Source organism: Podarcis tiliguerta (assembly GCF_965153285.1).
Source record: "Podarcis tiliguerta genome assembly, chromosome: 1".
Lineage (NCBI taxonomy): Eukaryota > Metazoa > Chordata > Lepidosauria > Squamata > Lacertidae > Podarcis > Podarcis tiliguerta.
Genome location: NC_139534.1, coordinates 103,806,085 through 103,820,597, shown reverse-complemented (window position 1 = coordinate 103,820,597; position 14,513 = coordinate 103,806,085). Strand labels below are relative to the sequence as shown.

The 14,513-nt window shown below is 43.5% G+C and overlaps 2 protein-coding genes across 3 annotated transcripts in view; one reads left to right on the top strand and one right to left on the bottom strand.

Moving 5' to 3' along the window:
• Positions 1 to 338, bottom strand: part of LIN52 (lin-52 DREAM MuvB core complex component) — a 37,441-nt gene extending 37,103 nt beyond the window's left edge. The window contains exon 1 of one of the 2 annotated variants that reach the window (XR_014512822.1): positions 137 to 287. Coding sequence is in view for 1 of the 2 variants with exons in the window: in XM_083447235.1 (XP_083303361.1) it covers positions 137 to 155 (19 nt within the window). In the remaining variant the exon portion in view is untranslated. Of the gene's footprint in view, positions 1 to 136 lie in introns of both variants that reach the window. The other variant, XM_083447235.1, reaches the window with a different exon arrangement.
• Positions 339 to 480: 142 nt separating this feature from the next.
• On the top strand, positions 481 to 14,480 carry ALDH6A1 (aldehyde dehydrogenase 6 family member A1). Its single transcript, XM_083445608.1, has 12 exons — positions 481 to 617; positions 3,549 to 3,599; positions 3,886 to 3,960; positions 5,384 to 5,545; positions 6,582 to 6,660; positions 7,882 to 8,184; positions 9,141 to 9,262; positions 9,658 to 9,847; positions 10,426 to 10,607; positions 11,928 to 12,107; positions 12,682 to 12,780; positions 13,162 to 14,480. Exons 1-12 carry the CDS (start codon positions 561 to 563, stop codon positions 13,264 to 13,266), a joined length of 1,605 nt encoding a protein of 534 aa, XP_083301734.1. The 5' UTR covers positions 481 to 560; the 3' UTR covers positions 13,267 to 14,480.
• The last annotated feature ends 33 nt before the right edge of the window (positions 14,481 to 14,513 follow it).

Genomic DNA, 14,513 nt, shown 5'->3' with positions numbered 1-14,513 from the left:
CCCATGTGGCTGGGTTTCCCCAGCAACCCAGTGAGAGACACGCAAGTGGACACAAATTATAGTATTAATATGCCAGTGGAAGAGATACTCGCAAAACTGGGAAAACCTTCACCTTCTCCTCACTACCACCTCTTACCTTCCGTTGAGACCGCCATTTTGGCCCCTCACGTGACACCCGGCCGCCTGCACGCGGGAATCTAAACATATGACGCTTCCTTTTCGAACGAGCCAACTTGCTCCGCCCCCTCCCTCCTGCACTCCTCCCACTAGGTCGTGATTTAGGAGAGAGAGAAAGTGACCAGGGATGGGAGGGGGGAGAGCCATCCAGTCAGATTCCGGCTAGAGGGGGCGTTGACGGCAACATAGCCAATCGGAATCCGGAGCTGAAGGGGTGGGTCCGAGCCAGGTTCCAGCACTATCCCATTGGCTTGCTAAGGGAGAAAGGGCAGGAGAAAACGTCGGGGCTCGTGATTCCATTGGCCAAGCTCAAAGCTCGGGCGGGGTTCGATGGTTGAGCTGGAGGTGGGAGGGGCGCCTTTTGGCAGGTGGTCGCTGGCAGAATGGCGGCGGTGACGGCGGCTCGGGGGTCTCAGGGAGGGCGGCGCCTCTGGCTCGGGGTGAGACTGCATGCTGGAGGGGGAGCGGCCCCGAAAGAGACTGGGGTGGGGGGGATGGGAAGGGCTCCTCTTGGGGGTTTCGGGTCCGTCAGACGCGGGAGGCGGGAGATCTTGCCCCTTCCTCCATTTCACCTGCCCTCCTGAATACTCCCATGCGCGCGTACGGGCGAGCGAGCAGGGGGATAATTTACACCCCCCTGGAATAACCTCTGGAGCGGGATCGACTCTCGTCCCACCACACTCGCTCCGCCCCCCTTGCAAAAGGCGATGAAATCTGGCAGGCGAAGGGGATCGCTTCGCAGGAGCCAGCGAACTTCAGACTTGAGTGGGTGGACGCGCTTGCTTTCTCACGTGCGAAGCGAGGTTACACTCGGGATTTCTGAAAGGCGAAGGTGCAATCTTTGCTTTCAGTTATCCCTGAGTGTGCATAAGTCGCCACAGGACATCGCAAAGCGCGGTGTAGGATCCGACTGGGATCTATGCAGGCAGGAGCCCATTGCAAGAAGAATCCCTCGGAAAACTGGCTGGTGGGCTTATCTTCTGCCCACCCTTGCTTTAGATTGTACTTCTCCAAAGTCTAAAGCACTGTTGAATGTATGCAGTGCACGCTGGTCTATGTCTATTTACCTGGAGGCTAGTTCTGCTAAATTCCTCCGTGGTAAGTGTGCATAGCCGCCTTGAACACACACCGCTCTGTGATTACGGGGACAAGTACATGCAGGGATCCGTTCATACATGACAGTTCAACTCTCTAATTGCCTTGCAGAGTATTTGCTTGTTTATTTGTCATTTGCAACCCTGGGGCAACCCCAAAGCGACTTACAACTCGAGTAAACCTGTCTCAGTACAGAATTAACATATGTGTTGTAGATCTTAATTAACCACAAGTTGTATTTGAAATGACTATTGAATTGGTTACTGCCCTCTACAACTGTGTGACATGCTGTAGTTCCAAATGAAATGCACAATGGAAAATCTTTCAGGTTCCTTACTACAGTCTCATCTATGGAGCTTGAAAGAGACAGTGCAGAAGTTTGGAGAAGGGGAAAAAGGCATAAACCTTTTTGGCTTTCTTTGACAAATGGATACAGGGCCCTTGGTGGCAGGGGGGTACAGCTGTATCAGGCCCAGACTTTGAGTTCCTTTAAATATAAAATAATCTCTTGCCCTTGTAGAACAAAAGTAAAATGTGCAAGGAACGTTTGAAGGAATTGCTTTGTGAGATAGGAGCCTGCTCACTCATTGGCTAAAAGCTCTGAAAGGTAGGACATCAGAGCTGTGATTAATGAGTGCTATGGAGAAACGTAGTCGTACAAACCGAAGGGAATATTTGCAAATGGCTTAAAAGTACATAGGAAGTTCCTTCTCCTGACAATTTTGAAGGAGCTTCCTGCAGCCAATCCGAATCTGTGCCTTGGTTTCCGAACATTTTGGAAGTCGAATGGATTCCGTTTGACTTCCGAGGTACCACTGTATATCCATATCCCAGGTGAGTATGAATCGTGGTTGAGAAGCTATGCCATCATATTTCTTATGGACTTTTAAATTTACAATTGAAAAGATTTCAGATGAACAAAATAAAGTGAGAAAAAGGAAAAGAAAAGGTGCATAAAAATACAAAACCCCCTATAATTCTATACATATATAACACAAAGGTCTATAAATGAAATTATTATTCCAATACATATACATTTATTTATAACCTACTATATTTTTATAAATGCTTTCCAAATAACAGTATTTGTCTATATGCAGTCTATGTCTATAAGCTCTCCATTTGTATTTTGCAATAGTTGTCATCTCTTCTATCAATATCAGTATTTTAGCAGTAGTGAGGGTGCGGAGAATCTATTTATGTTGACCAGTTGTCAAATTCCAAGTCGTAGATAGATAATTTAAAATAATATTATCCTCTGACAATGCTAGCTTTCCCCCCCAAAGGTAATATTTATACAGTCTAGTACTTTCCCCCGAAACCTCATAAGCATAAATGTATGTTTCAAATAAGAATTATTCTTATTACTTCTCATATTTATCATGGATGTCTAAAAACTGAAGGCTTGTATGGATTTAAACAAGCTTCTCTACCCTTTCCTTTTGGGTGGGATTCAACTAATGAGTTTCATCAGCAGAAGCTGTGGGCAAGGACTTTCTTCCTGTACACCACTCCATACCCCCTGAAATTGGCTGGGGGGGGGGTCAAGAGAACTCCTGCAAGAGTGCGCAGGGGAGCAGAGGGGGGGGGTAATTTTGTCTGGCAAGCCAAAATGCTTGCACTGACAACAGTCACCGTAGCATGATGTTGAATTCCTTCCACAGAAATGCATCTTGCGACTGCATTTGTGGGTTGTTCTCTGTCTACAACTCAGGATTTGCCTGTCCTTTGTGTACAGGAATTGTAATGCTCTGATCCTGTACATTGTGTTACAAAAAAGTGTTCCTGTTACATCATTTCTAGATATCATTTTGGGGGACTAAATATAGGAACATTTCGTCTTAAACATTTCATTCATCGTTCTAAAGGAAATGACTTCATAATCCATTCCCCGCAACCTAGATTTTTTCCTATTTATTTGGGGAGAAAGCCAAAAGAAAAAAGAGACTTTGGGGAAAACAGAAAAATATTCTCCCTCGCCCCTGAATTTTCCCAGTCTTTTTTCATGGCCTTCATTTCTCCATGTTTGTCAGGCATATTAATACTTATGTGTGGCCCCAGTTCAGTCTTTGGCGCTCTACTCCACCTGCGAAAGAGGGCACAAATTTGCATATGACACAAAGCAATAGTAAATTATAGTAGTTTGAAAATGAGTGAATACGTTTGACTTTTCATGGCACAGCCTTGGGTGAATTTAGGGTAGCTGAATGTCTTCACAGAAAATTGTAGCTGTGCTTCTGAGTAAGTTCTGTGTTCCTGTTTTTTCCATCTTGTAGATCCAGAGGAAGGCAAATTGGCATTTTTCATCCTCCTATTCATCTTCAGTGGTGAGTTGGGTTCTTTCAAAATAAAGTTTTAGTTGCAAGTATTTTGGCTTTAAACAATCTTGTAGATTGCACATTCTCAACCCACTTTTTCTGGCAGTATTCATTAACTTTGGTTGCAGATAAATGTGGATAAATGACTGCAGCTCCATGAAGAGAATTAGAGGGCGAGAAAGGAAAAAAGAATTGATACTTAATCCTTATGTTAAGTATGTGGAAGAGTTTAGCTTAGTTGGTATTTCAGCATTCAGATAAACTCTGACACTGACCAACCCTTTGTATTCTGCAGCCAACAACCAAGCTGTTCATCGATGGCAAATTTGTTGATTCCAAAAGTAATGAATGGATTGATATTCACAACCCAGTAAGTAAACTTCCTTTTTATTTTGTGCTTTTCTTTGAGGCAGGAAAGGGTTGGATTGTGCAGTTGACCAGTGTAACAAGGAACAGGCACTCAGGAGCAACACTTTAAAATGGAATTGCTTAAGTAGTCTGAATTCCAAAGCTGTCTTTAGCTTGAAATTTAAAACGTCTTTTTGCATAAGCTGTCATGTGGTCCAGTTTTTCACCGGCAGAGGGATAAAATGGTTTGGCTGGAACTTAAAGCAGTTACCTTAGAGCAGTGGCGAGGACATGTGGTCCTCTGGATGTCGCTGGACTACAACTCCCATCATCCCTGACTATTGACCATTCTGACTGGGGCTGATGAGAGTTGACAGTAACATCCAGAAGGCTATGAGTTCCCCATCCCTGGCTTAAGATTTCAGACACTAAGTGTAGGTACATAATCACTGACATTATTTTGCTTAATGTACTCCTGAGTCCTCCTAGTGGGGCAAACTACAACGGATTTTATGTGGAGGCTAGTCTGGCAACTTTAAAGCCGTGTGTCCCTGTGGTGATATCGCCCCTTTTAAGACTGGTTTGTGGGAATGGGTTAGAACCTCAAAAATAATGAGCTTGCATACAGATGTCTCCTGTTAAGGCTTCAAGGACAGTGTCACAAGGTACAGTAAGTGGGGTGGAAGAGGTAAACACCCATGGTCTAAGTTCCCATAAAACCTGGATTGGTGGGATCTCTCCACAGCCAGCCAGCGGTCAGCATTTATTTGGGCTTTTGACAGCATCTTGCTCAGACTATTGAGATTTAAATGTAAGCGTTTATGTTAATTAGCTTAAGTTTGTGCTTAATGTTTTCTTACTTTCTGAGCTATTTTAATCTGTGTAATTATTGGAAGTTTTTCTCTCTTGTAGAGTTTTGTTTTAGTAAAGTCAACCAAGGCAGATTGGGCCCAATTAGCGGACCCCAACAGTCTGTGTATGATTTAATGAAATTTGGTCTGGTATGAGTTCCTGAACCCTTTAATTTTCACTACATTTTTCAGAGCAAGGGTCATCCACCATAGTTCCTAAGATAAATTCCTGATCGTCAGGCATGAGTTCATGTGCTGTTAGCAAAGCATGATGCATTCCCTTTTCCTTCCCTGCAGACCTATTCAGAGACGTGGCAATGAATTATCTTTGCAGCTGATACTCAAAAGTTTGCTATTCATCCCCATCTTGGATTCTTAAGGAATCCCATTTCTATATATTAGAGATGACACCCTTCCTTGATTAGTGCCTTCAAAGAAGAAGGTTCATAATCGGCTAAGCATTTTCTGTTTGCACAGGACATGCAAGTCTGTTGCAGCAGATTTGGAGCCACAGTTTGTGGATTCCTGTGTTAAGGCAATCCTGAGTCGGTGGCACATTTATAATGACCATTTTTGGGTTTACTATTCTAACAGGCCACCAATGAAGTGGTTGGTCGTGTCCCCAAAGCTACACAAAGTGAGATGGAAGCAGCAGTGGCTTCGTGCAAGAAATCTCTACCGAGCTGGGCTGAGACATCCATTCTGAGTCGGCAACAAGTCTTCTTGCGATACCAACAGCTCATCAAAGACAATCTGGTGAGGAACTGGACTGACCAGATTGTGTGTGTTTTGAACAGTTATTTTTAAACAGTGGGTCCTGATAATGTTTTTGATTTATTATTGTAAAACGCTTTGTGGTGGGGGCTTCTTCTTCAATCAGGTGTTATACTAATTTTATTAAATAAATAAGTGCCCTTGGCTATAAAATGGGAATTAAGATAGCCTTCCCTACAAAATCATTACAGAAATCAGCAAAATAAAGTGTACCAGCCTATTCTCACATTAAATAATTTTACCCTGGAGGTATGTTATTTTGCTGTAGATAGAGTTCGTAAAGGTAAAGGTACCCCTGCCCGTACGGGCCAGTCTTGACAGACTCTAGGGTTGTGCGCCCATCTCACTCAAAGAGGCCGGGGGCCAGCGCTGTCCGAAGACACTTCCGGGTCACGTGGCCAGCGTGACATTGCTGCTCTGGCGAGCCAGAGCCGCACACGGAAACGCCGTTTACCTTCCCGCTAGTAAGCGGTCCCTATTTATCTACTTGCACCCGAGAGTGCTTTCGAACTGCTAGGTTGGCAGGCGCTGCTAGGTTGGCAGGCGCTGGAGCACACCCCACCGCGGGGATTCGAACCGCCGACCTTTCAATCGGCAAGCCCTAGGCGCTGAGGCTTTTACCCACAGCGCCATCCGCGTCCCATAGATAGAGTTCATAGCCTGCCTAGAAACAGGATGAAGTGGACTGTTGCCCTTGAAAACCTATGCCAGAATAACATTATTAGTCTTTAAGACTTCTTCTTCTTTTGCAAAATTGCATTTTATTCTCATTCTGAGTGGTCCAAATGACCCATCCACCAGCTGGGTACATCCAGGAATAAGATGGGGGCAGGGTGGTGATTACTCATGTGCAGAGTGGCTTTTCCTTACTATTGCGCTTGGCCTCCTGCAGCACAGTAAATCTTGCTTCTTGCCTTCTGGTTCAGTAGATGAGCTTTATTTCCACCTTGATTGAGTTTCCCTTTTCTCGGTTTCAGGAATTCTCATTACCTTTTCTTTTCTTTTTTTTAATCACCAGAAAGAAATTTCAAAACTGATCACCTTAGAGCAAGGGAAGACCCTGGCTGATGCTGAGGGAGATGTGTTTCGAGGCCTCCGTAAGCTGCCGGCACCTCTTGCTGTACATAGAAAATGGCTTTTCACGAGCTGAGGGAAGAGCGGAATACTTATGAGTACTAGGCATTCTAGGGCCTTGGGAGGATAGCCCCTTCTGTAACCTTCCAAGAAGGAATTCCGAATACACTGTGAATTTTAAACAACACTTCTGCTTTTTTCGCTTTGTATATTTTGCTTTGTATATTTCGAGTATATTCTGAAATGCTAAGAGCTTTGTTTTCCTTTCTGATATCTTTTTGATAATACTGACAGTATTCTTTTATGGTAGAATTATTATTATTATTATTAATTTCTTATTTCTTATTTGTACCCCACCCATCTGGCTGGGTTTCCCAGAGAGCCAGTGTGGTGTAGTGGTTAAGAGCAGTAGATTCGTAATCTGGGGAACCGGGTTCACGTCTCCGCTCCTCCACATGCAGCTGCTGGGTGACCTTGAGCTAGTCACACTTCTTTGAAGTCTCTCAGCCCCACTCACCTCACAGAGTGTTTCTTGTGGGGGAGGAAGGGAAAGGAGAATGTTAGCCACTTTGAGATTCCTTTGGGTAGTGATAAAGCGGGATAGCAAATTCAAACTCTTTTTCTTCTTCTTCACTCTGGGCGGCTTCCAACAAAGATTTAAAATACATTAAAATGTCACACATTAAAAACTTCCCTGAGCAGGGCTGCCTTCAGATGTCTTCTAAGTGTTAGGTAGTTGTTTATCTCTTTGACATCTGATGGGAGGGCGTTCCACAGGGCGGGCACCACTACCGAGAAGGCCCTCTGTCTGGTTACCTGTAGCTTTGCTTCTCGCAGTGAGGGAACCACCAGAAGGCCCTCGGAGCTGGACCTCAGTGTCCGGGTAGAACGATTGGGGTGGAGATGCTCCTTCAGGTATACTGGGCCGAGACCATTTAGGGCTTTAAAGGTCAACACCAACACTTTGAATTGTGCTCGGAAACGTACTGGGAGCCAATGTAGGTCTTAGTTAGCATAGTTCCTGTCTCCATTTGGACATGAATCCACCTCACCCATTAATTATCTGAATCAAAGTAATTCTCAAGCAGAATCCTATCCCTGTCGGAATGGGAAGTATTTCTGGATGGTGCTGATTGTATCAGTTACAGTGAAGGAGCTAGAAAAGCTAGCCAGATCGTGACGGCATTGGAAAGAGCATTTCCAGGGAGATTCGTAAACTGAGAAGTCCCTATTCTTTGTTGCAGAGGTCGTTGAACATGCTTGTAGTGTGACATCCCTTATGCTGGGCGAGACCCTTCCCTCCATCACTAAAGATATGGACACTTACACCTACCGCTTGCCTCTGGGAGTGTGTGCAGGCATAGCACCTTTCAATTTCCCAGCCATGATTCCTCTCTGGATGTTTCCCATGGCCATGGTGTGTGGGAACACGTTCTTGATGAAGCCTTCTGAGCGGGTGCCGGGAGCCCTCATGTTTCTTGCAAAGCTGCTGCAGGATGCTGGAGCCCCTGATGGAACACTGAACATCATCCACGGACAACACGCAGGTAATTCCAGGGGAGGCTCCTCTGGCGCCATTTGTTACAATATGTTTAAGGCAAAAACATTCCTCTTATCCCAGGCCTTTGGATAACTAAACAATCCATAATCTAGGGAGGGGGTATTGCTTTTGTTTGTTACGGTGTTCTGCATTCTTGTGTTTTTGTATTGTAAACGGCCCTGTGATCCTCAGATGAAAGGCAGTATAGAGATTTAATAAATAGCTAATAATAACAATATCAATTGCAAGGCAGGCCTCCAAGGCTGTAGTGTAGGGGCAGAGTGGGGTTGATATCATGTCGATATCATGCAGGCAGGGATGTGCTATATAGCCAAGATTGTGTGCTTGTGTTCTCTTTTAACTGTTTAAAAATAAGCGCCTTCTCCATCTTTCCCACTTTGATCCTGGTAATCACAGGTGCAAATTCCCCACTCCTTCAAGAGGTGTTCCTTGAAAGGCTAGAAAAAAGTCTCCCCCTTCTACCACTCTTGGTCTTCCCTATTTGCAAGGGTGTCCAGGTTATTTGCTTGTCCAGATCATGTGTTTGTGTAGTGATCTGGGAACAAGGAAGGTGTGAGGCTTGGTGAGGCAAGTAGATATCCCAAATGGGAGAGTGTTTTTGTTTTAAGGACCTTCTGTGAGAACATTGGAGTGGGAGAGGGAGAAATTTGGTTAATTTTTTTCAATGTATTTTTATTAAAGGTTTTCTTGATTTACAAAAGTATGTGCAATGTCTCTCTCTTGTGTCCCCCCCCCCCATGTGACATTTTTACAAATCAGTTTCATTTGTTGAAAAAGGGGGAAAGAGGTGGGGGGAGGGGTGATGATGTTTCTATTTAATTAATATATGTAGGGAGAAATTTGGTTTATTTGTTTAGGTTATCGTTGCCACAGCAAAAGATGAAGCTCTCTTCAATGACGAGATATAATGAACAGTGTTTTGTTTTTGTTTTGTTTTTTCAGCCGTGAATTTTATTTGTGATCACCCTGATATCAAAGCAATCAGCTTTGTAGGATCTAATCAGGCTGGAGAATATATCTATGAAAGGGGTTCCAAGAACGGCAAGAGAGTGCAGGCCAATATGGTAAAACTCCGCAAAATGTACCGCTTGACATCTCTGTTTATAGGATAGTTGTTGATGATCCTGGAAAAATCTATAATTTTAATGTCCTGAATTGTATTTCTGAAGTTTTGATGTTACAGTTGAAAAGGACAAACTTCAAAGTCATTTTAAGTCTGGTTAACACAAAACCTTTGAATACTCCATATATTAACACTTAATTATCTAGCAGAAGATCTCAAAAATGTAAAAAACTTTTTGTGACACCTTGCACCCTTTTTGGTTCTGATTTTACATTGGTGTAACAGCCACATTTTCCTTGAAGGTCTGGGACCATTTAAGCTGATGTTTACTGTTGCTTAATATATACATATATTCAGCTTCTTCTTTTTTTAAAAAAAAAGTACATTTCATTCTAGGGAGCTAAGAACCATGGAGTAGTGATGCCGGATGCCAATAAGGAGAACACTCTGAATCAGTTGGTTGGAGCGGCTTTTGGAGCAGCTGGGCAACGTTGCATGGCATTATCCACAGCAGTCTTGGTGGGAGAGGCTCGGAATTGGTTGCCCGAACTGGTGGAGAGAGCCAAGAAGCTGCGAGTTAACGCAGGTGCCGATGCATTTGTTTTAATCCAATCCAATTTCTGCAGATCTAGAAAAAGAGTGGGCAACCTGTGGCCTCCCAGATGTTGTTGGGCTCCAGCTCCCATCATTCCTCACCATAGGTCATGCAGCGACACATGGAGAGCCACAGGTTGTCTAATCTAGAGCATTAGAATGTGTGTTGTAATGTGCTTGTTAAAGGCTAATTTTTGGAGCCGTGAAGATGATCAGTGCAACTTCTGTCCATTAAATTGTTTCTCTCAAGTGTCTAACAAATTTGCTTTCTTTGTGGGGTCAGTCGCTGCTTTTTCATAATGTAATAAGATCTCGGAACACTCATTGCATTTAACGTTATAATAAAAACCATGTTGACTTTACGGAACTTCACTGCCTTGTCACCAAAATTAGAGTTGCATAGCTGGCTAGCTAGTTACTTAAAGGTAAAGGTAAACAGTGTTACAAGGCTGCATCACGAGGACCATGTTTAATTTCATATGTTGACATTGCTTGCTTGATTGCTTGATTTTTGTTAGGTGTTAAAAAAGAAGAGTTTAGGATTTGAGCAGGTTTTGTGTATTGTCATAGGAGACCAGCCTGGAGCAGATCTGGGGCCGCTGATCAGTCCCCAGGCCAAGGAGCGTGTCTGTCAACTGATTGACAGTGGAGCAAAGGAGGGGGCTAGCATCCTTCTTGATGGACGAAATATCAGAGTGAAAGGTTTTGAAAATGGCAATTTTGTTGGACCGACAATCCTTGCGAAGGTCAAGGTGAGCTGATGTACTGATCAGCAGGTGCAAATTAAAACACCTTAAAACTAAGGAAGACATGAACATTGATCCAGCATGTTCCAAGAGGTAGCCTTCCCTTTGGTCTTCAAAAGACTGGTGTTGGCCTACAGCTATATTTTGTGCCATAGTGAAATGTTGCAAATGTCCTGATACCTGGCTATTGACGTGAGCTGTGGCTAGAATGTGGAATGGTTGTCAAAAAGTGGTGAAGTTCAAGAATGATGCTTGGTGAATATATGGGAATGGATGGATAAGGAATAATAAAGGCTGGAATGCGCTGGAGATCCTTTCCCTGAATAAAAAAATGGTAAATTGGCATATTTCTGAATGCCTTAGATGTGACTGGCATTTGAACAATTGTGCAATGTGGCATTTATTGGTTGTATCTGATGTTTCAATGTGCCTTTCAAATGTTTATGTTTGCAAAGCATCTTGCGAAGCAATATGCTCTAAGATGGGATAAAATCTGTTTAATAAATGAATACTTTTCACTGGGGTCATTGTAGGGATCACAAGACTACAACACCTTTTGCAACCTCACTTATTCCGTCCTGCCAGTCCACTGTGAGGTTGTTGAGAGAAGAATCCCATTTCCCCCTCTTTCCATTTTTCATCTACATTTCTTGCCTACTGAGTACCGTATTTTTCGCCCTCTAGGACGCACTTTTCCCCCTCCAAAAATGAAGGGGAAATGTGTGTGCGTCCTATGGGGCGAATGCAGGCTTCTCGCACCTCTCCGCAAGCAGCAGGAGCCAGCGCTGGGCTCCCACGGCTTGCAGAGAGCTGCCTGTTTGGGGGATGGGGTCAGGGGAAGCTCGGGCTTCCCCCGCCCCAACCCCGCGCCTGGGGGGAAAATAATTTTTTCCCCTTTATTTCCCCCCCAAAAAACTAGGTGCGCCTTATGGGACGGTGCGTCCTATAGGGTGAAAAATACGGTATATTCAGACCTCACCATTCTTGCTTTTTGTTGGTTCCCTCCCCGACCCCCTGCATTAGGCGTGGTTCTCTTTTTTATGTACTTCTGCAAACCTTGGGGTTCTCCCCTCCCAAGCTTGGTGATAGCCTCCTTCTTGTTTCTTAGTCTCCCCATCTGGTTACAATCTTGGCAGCAGTCACCATCCGAGTTCAATATTGGAGGGAGGGATGATAGCCTAGAGTGGTAGCCATTTCATCAAAAGGAACAGAAGGGTCCTTTGGGGTGATGACTTGTGAAGGAAAAGGATGTTTCTGTGTTAAGTGTCAGAAACAAGATTTCTGCAGAATCTGACATGCAATTAAAAGTTGCTTCTTTCTTGACAGCCCAATATGACCTGCTATACGGAGGAAATCTTTGGACCAGTTCTAGTGGTTCTGGAAGCAGACAGTCTGAATGAAGCAATTGAAATAATCAATAAAAATCCTTATGGGAATGGAACAGCCATCTTTACCACCAATGGTGCCACTGCTCGGAAGTACTCTCACTTAGTAGATGTTGGGCAGGTATGTAAAGGTTGAGGTTCATGCTGAACTGCTTGGGGTACAGTTTTAGCTCCATCATAGCTCCATGACACAGCAGATGCTCTACATCCAGACTGTCCCACATTCCATCTTTAGCATCTCTTAGTGAAAAGATTGTTGGATAGCAGGGTTGGGAAATTCCTTCTCCAACACTAAAGGTGCAAGAACCTTGTCCTCTTTCCTGTGTGGCCTTTCATACTGAGAGATCTCCATCTGAATGTAATACACTTGCCCCATTTTCCCTTTGTGGAGCCATTTGCCATGCTACCAACGAGATACTGAGGGCTATTTTATTAACGAACCGAGGACCAAACTGATGCTGAATGCATTACTGCATTCAACGTGCAAGTTTTTTAAAATGCAAAAGCTTTCTCTTTCTCTTCTTTTTTGGCCCTGAGGTTACAAAGTAAGAAACTGCTCAGTGCTTACCCAGTCAGACTACAGCAGAGCATTGATTTGAATCCAGGTTACCTTGAGCCTAGCCTGACTCTTTTTAGATTTATTTGTGCATTTTCTTTGATTTATAATAAAATTATCAATTTTGGCTTTGCTTTAGATTGGTGTGAATGTTCCAATTCCAGTGCCTTTGCCAATGTTCTCCTTCACTGGTTCTCGCGGGTCTTTCAGGGGGGACACCAATTTCTACGGCAAACAGGTAATCCATTAAGGTTTTATTTTTATATATATATATATATATTATGATGCATGCTGCAGCAAGCCAGGAGGAGCCAAGAAGGGAAGAAAAACTTGTAAGAGATTGGCAGAGGGAAGGCTTATCAGCATGCTGTATTTCTGACAAGAGAAAATGAGCAGGAAAATATATTTTGCCTTGTGGCAGGTGTGAAGAACCTATAGCACTCCAGATGTTGCTAGACGACAACTCTTAATTATTCCTGACCATGGGCCATGCTGCCTGGGGTTGAGTCCAACAAAGTCAAGAGGACTGCAGGTTCCCCTGCAGCCTTATAGTTAAAACTAAAACCAGCGACTCTGCAGCACAAACTGATATGAACATCTGACTCTTTGTCTCTTTCAGGGGGTGCATTTCTACACACAGCTGAAGACAATCACTTCTCAGTGGAAGGAGGAAGACGCTACTGATGCCAAGCCTGCCGTCGTTATGCCAACCATGGGGAACTAAAGCACCTTGTTAAATTTGCTCAAGATGCTGCTGAAAGTATTCTTCACCCACTGATGCAAGCTGCTCTTGGATACTCCCTGTTGCCATTGTTGCCCTAGAAATAACAAAGATTGCTTCATTTCAGGCTCTGCATTTAAAATCAAATTGGCCAGGGCCCTTTAACACACAATTTAGATTTTTTTCATCTACATACTGGCTAACCCAAGGTATTTTCTTTAATTCTAGAGAAAATAATCTGTTGTGTGTAAACAGACAAAATCAGCTTCTCCTGTCCCACTCATGTAACCCAGTGCTGAGAACCCAGACTCTATTTTTCATGGGATGTTAGTTTTTAAGAATCAATTGCTGCTGTTACTGCTGTTTCTCTGTTCACAGCTGGTATGCCCTGCTGTCAGAATCTAATTCAGCTTTCCCCCGCAATAAACTTTGGATACTTCAGAGAAACAGATTTACGCATTACAGGACTGAGCAGTAAATGTGCAGGTACTCAACTTTAATAAGTGATCTCCAAGAATCTCACACAGGAAATAGCTGTTGCAAAAAGACAGTGAAACCTTACCAGTGGGAATTTTAGTTCCCATGATGCATGGAAACAGCATGCAAGCTGCTTTAAAGCGGACAGATTTTCTACCTTAACACAGCAATGTGCCTATACGTTGTTTATGCACTAAATGTTTTTGGAACCAAAACATGTGTGATCATTGCTTCTGGGGCTGCTAGACCATCATGGCGTCAAAAATAATAAGCCTTCATAAAGATGCAATTGGTTCTATCAGTCTAGCTTTCACTGGGATATTACTTCCCATTGCACTAGTGCAAAGGAGAATTGTCAATTCTAGGGCTATTTAAAGGCAGTCCTGCATAGTGGGAGTACATACAACTTGAGATGACACCTTGAACTGCACAGCAGTGTGATCTGCATAGGTTAGCTGTGAGTGATGCAGTCATGGGATGGGGAGGGATAAACTATCTGGCTTCATAGGGATGTTAGTGGCATATAAAAAATACTTGCTCAAAGTCCTTTCTTCCACTTTGAAACCATGCAGTGATTTTTTAAGTTGTCTAATGAAACAAATTGGACTCATTTGATATTCTGCCTTTTGTAACCAGCAAGCGCTTAAACTGAAAATGGTAATGAATAATTGAATTGATTAATACTCTGTATGTTGTGTCTTACATTGGTGTTAATCATGAATAAATGGCTATTAAATTCAGAATCCTTCTGATTTTCTTCAGTAAAACAATCT

What these genes read in the sequence shown, in the direction of transcription:
- ALDH6A1 (XM_083445608.1), top strand. Translation starts at nt 561, where the DNA reads ATGGCGGCGGTGACGGCGGCTCGGGGGTCTCAGGGAGGGCGGCGCCTC. An exon ending in AGCTCATCAAAGACAATCTG is followed by an intron (nt 5,546 to 6,581) that starts GTGAGGAACTGG and finishes TTTAATCACCAG; the next exon opens with AAAGAAATTTCAAAACTGAT. An exon ending in CAATCCTTGCGAAGGTCAAG is followed by an intron (nt 10,608 to 11,927) that starts GTGAGCTGATGT and finishes CTTTCTTGACAG; the next exon opens with CCCAATATGACCTGCTATAC.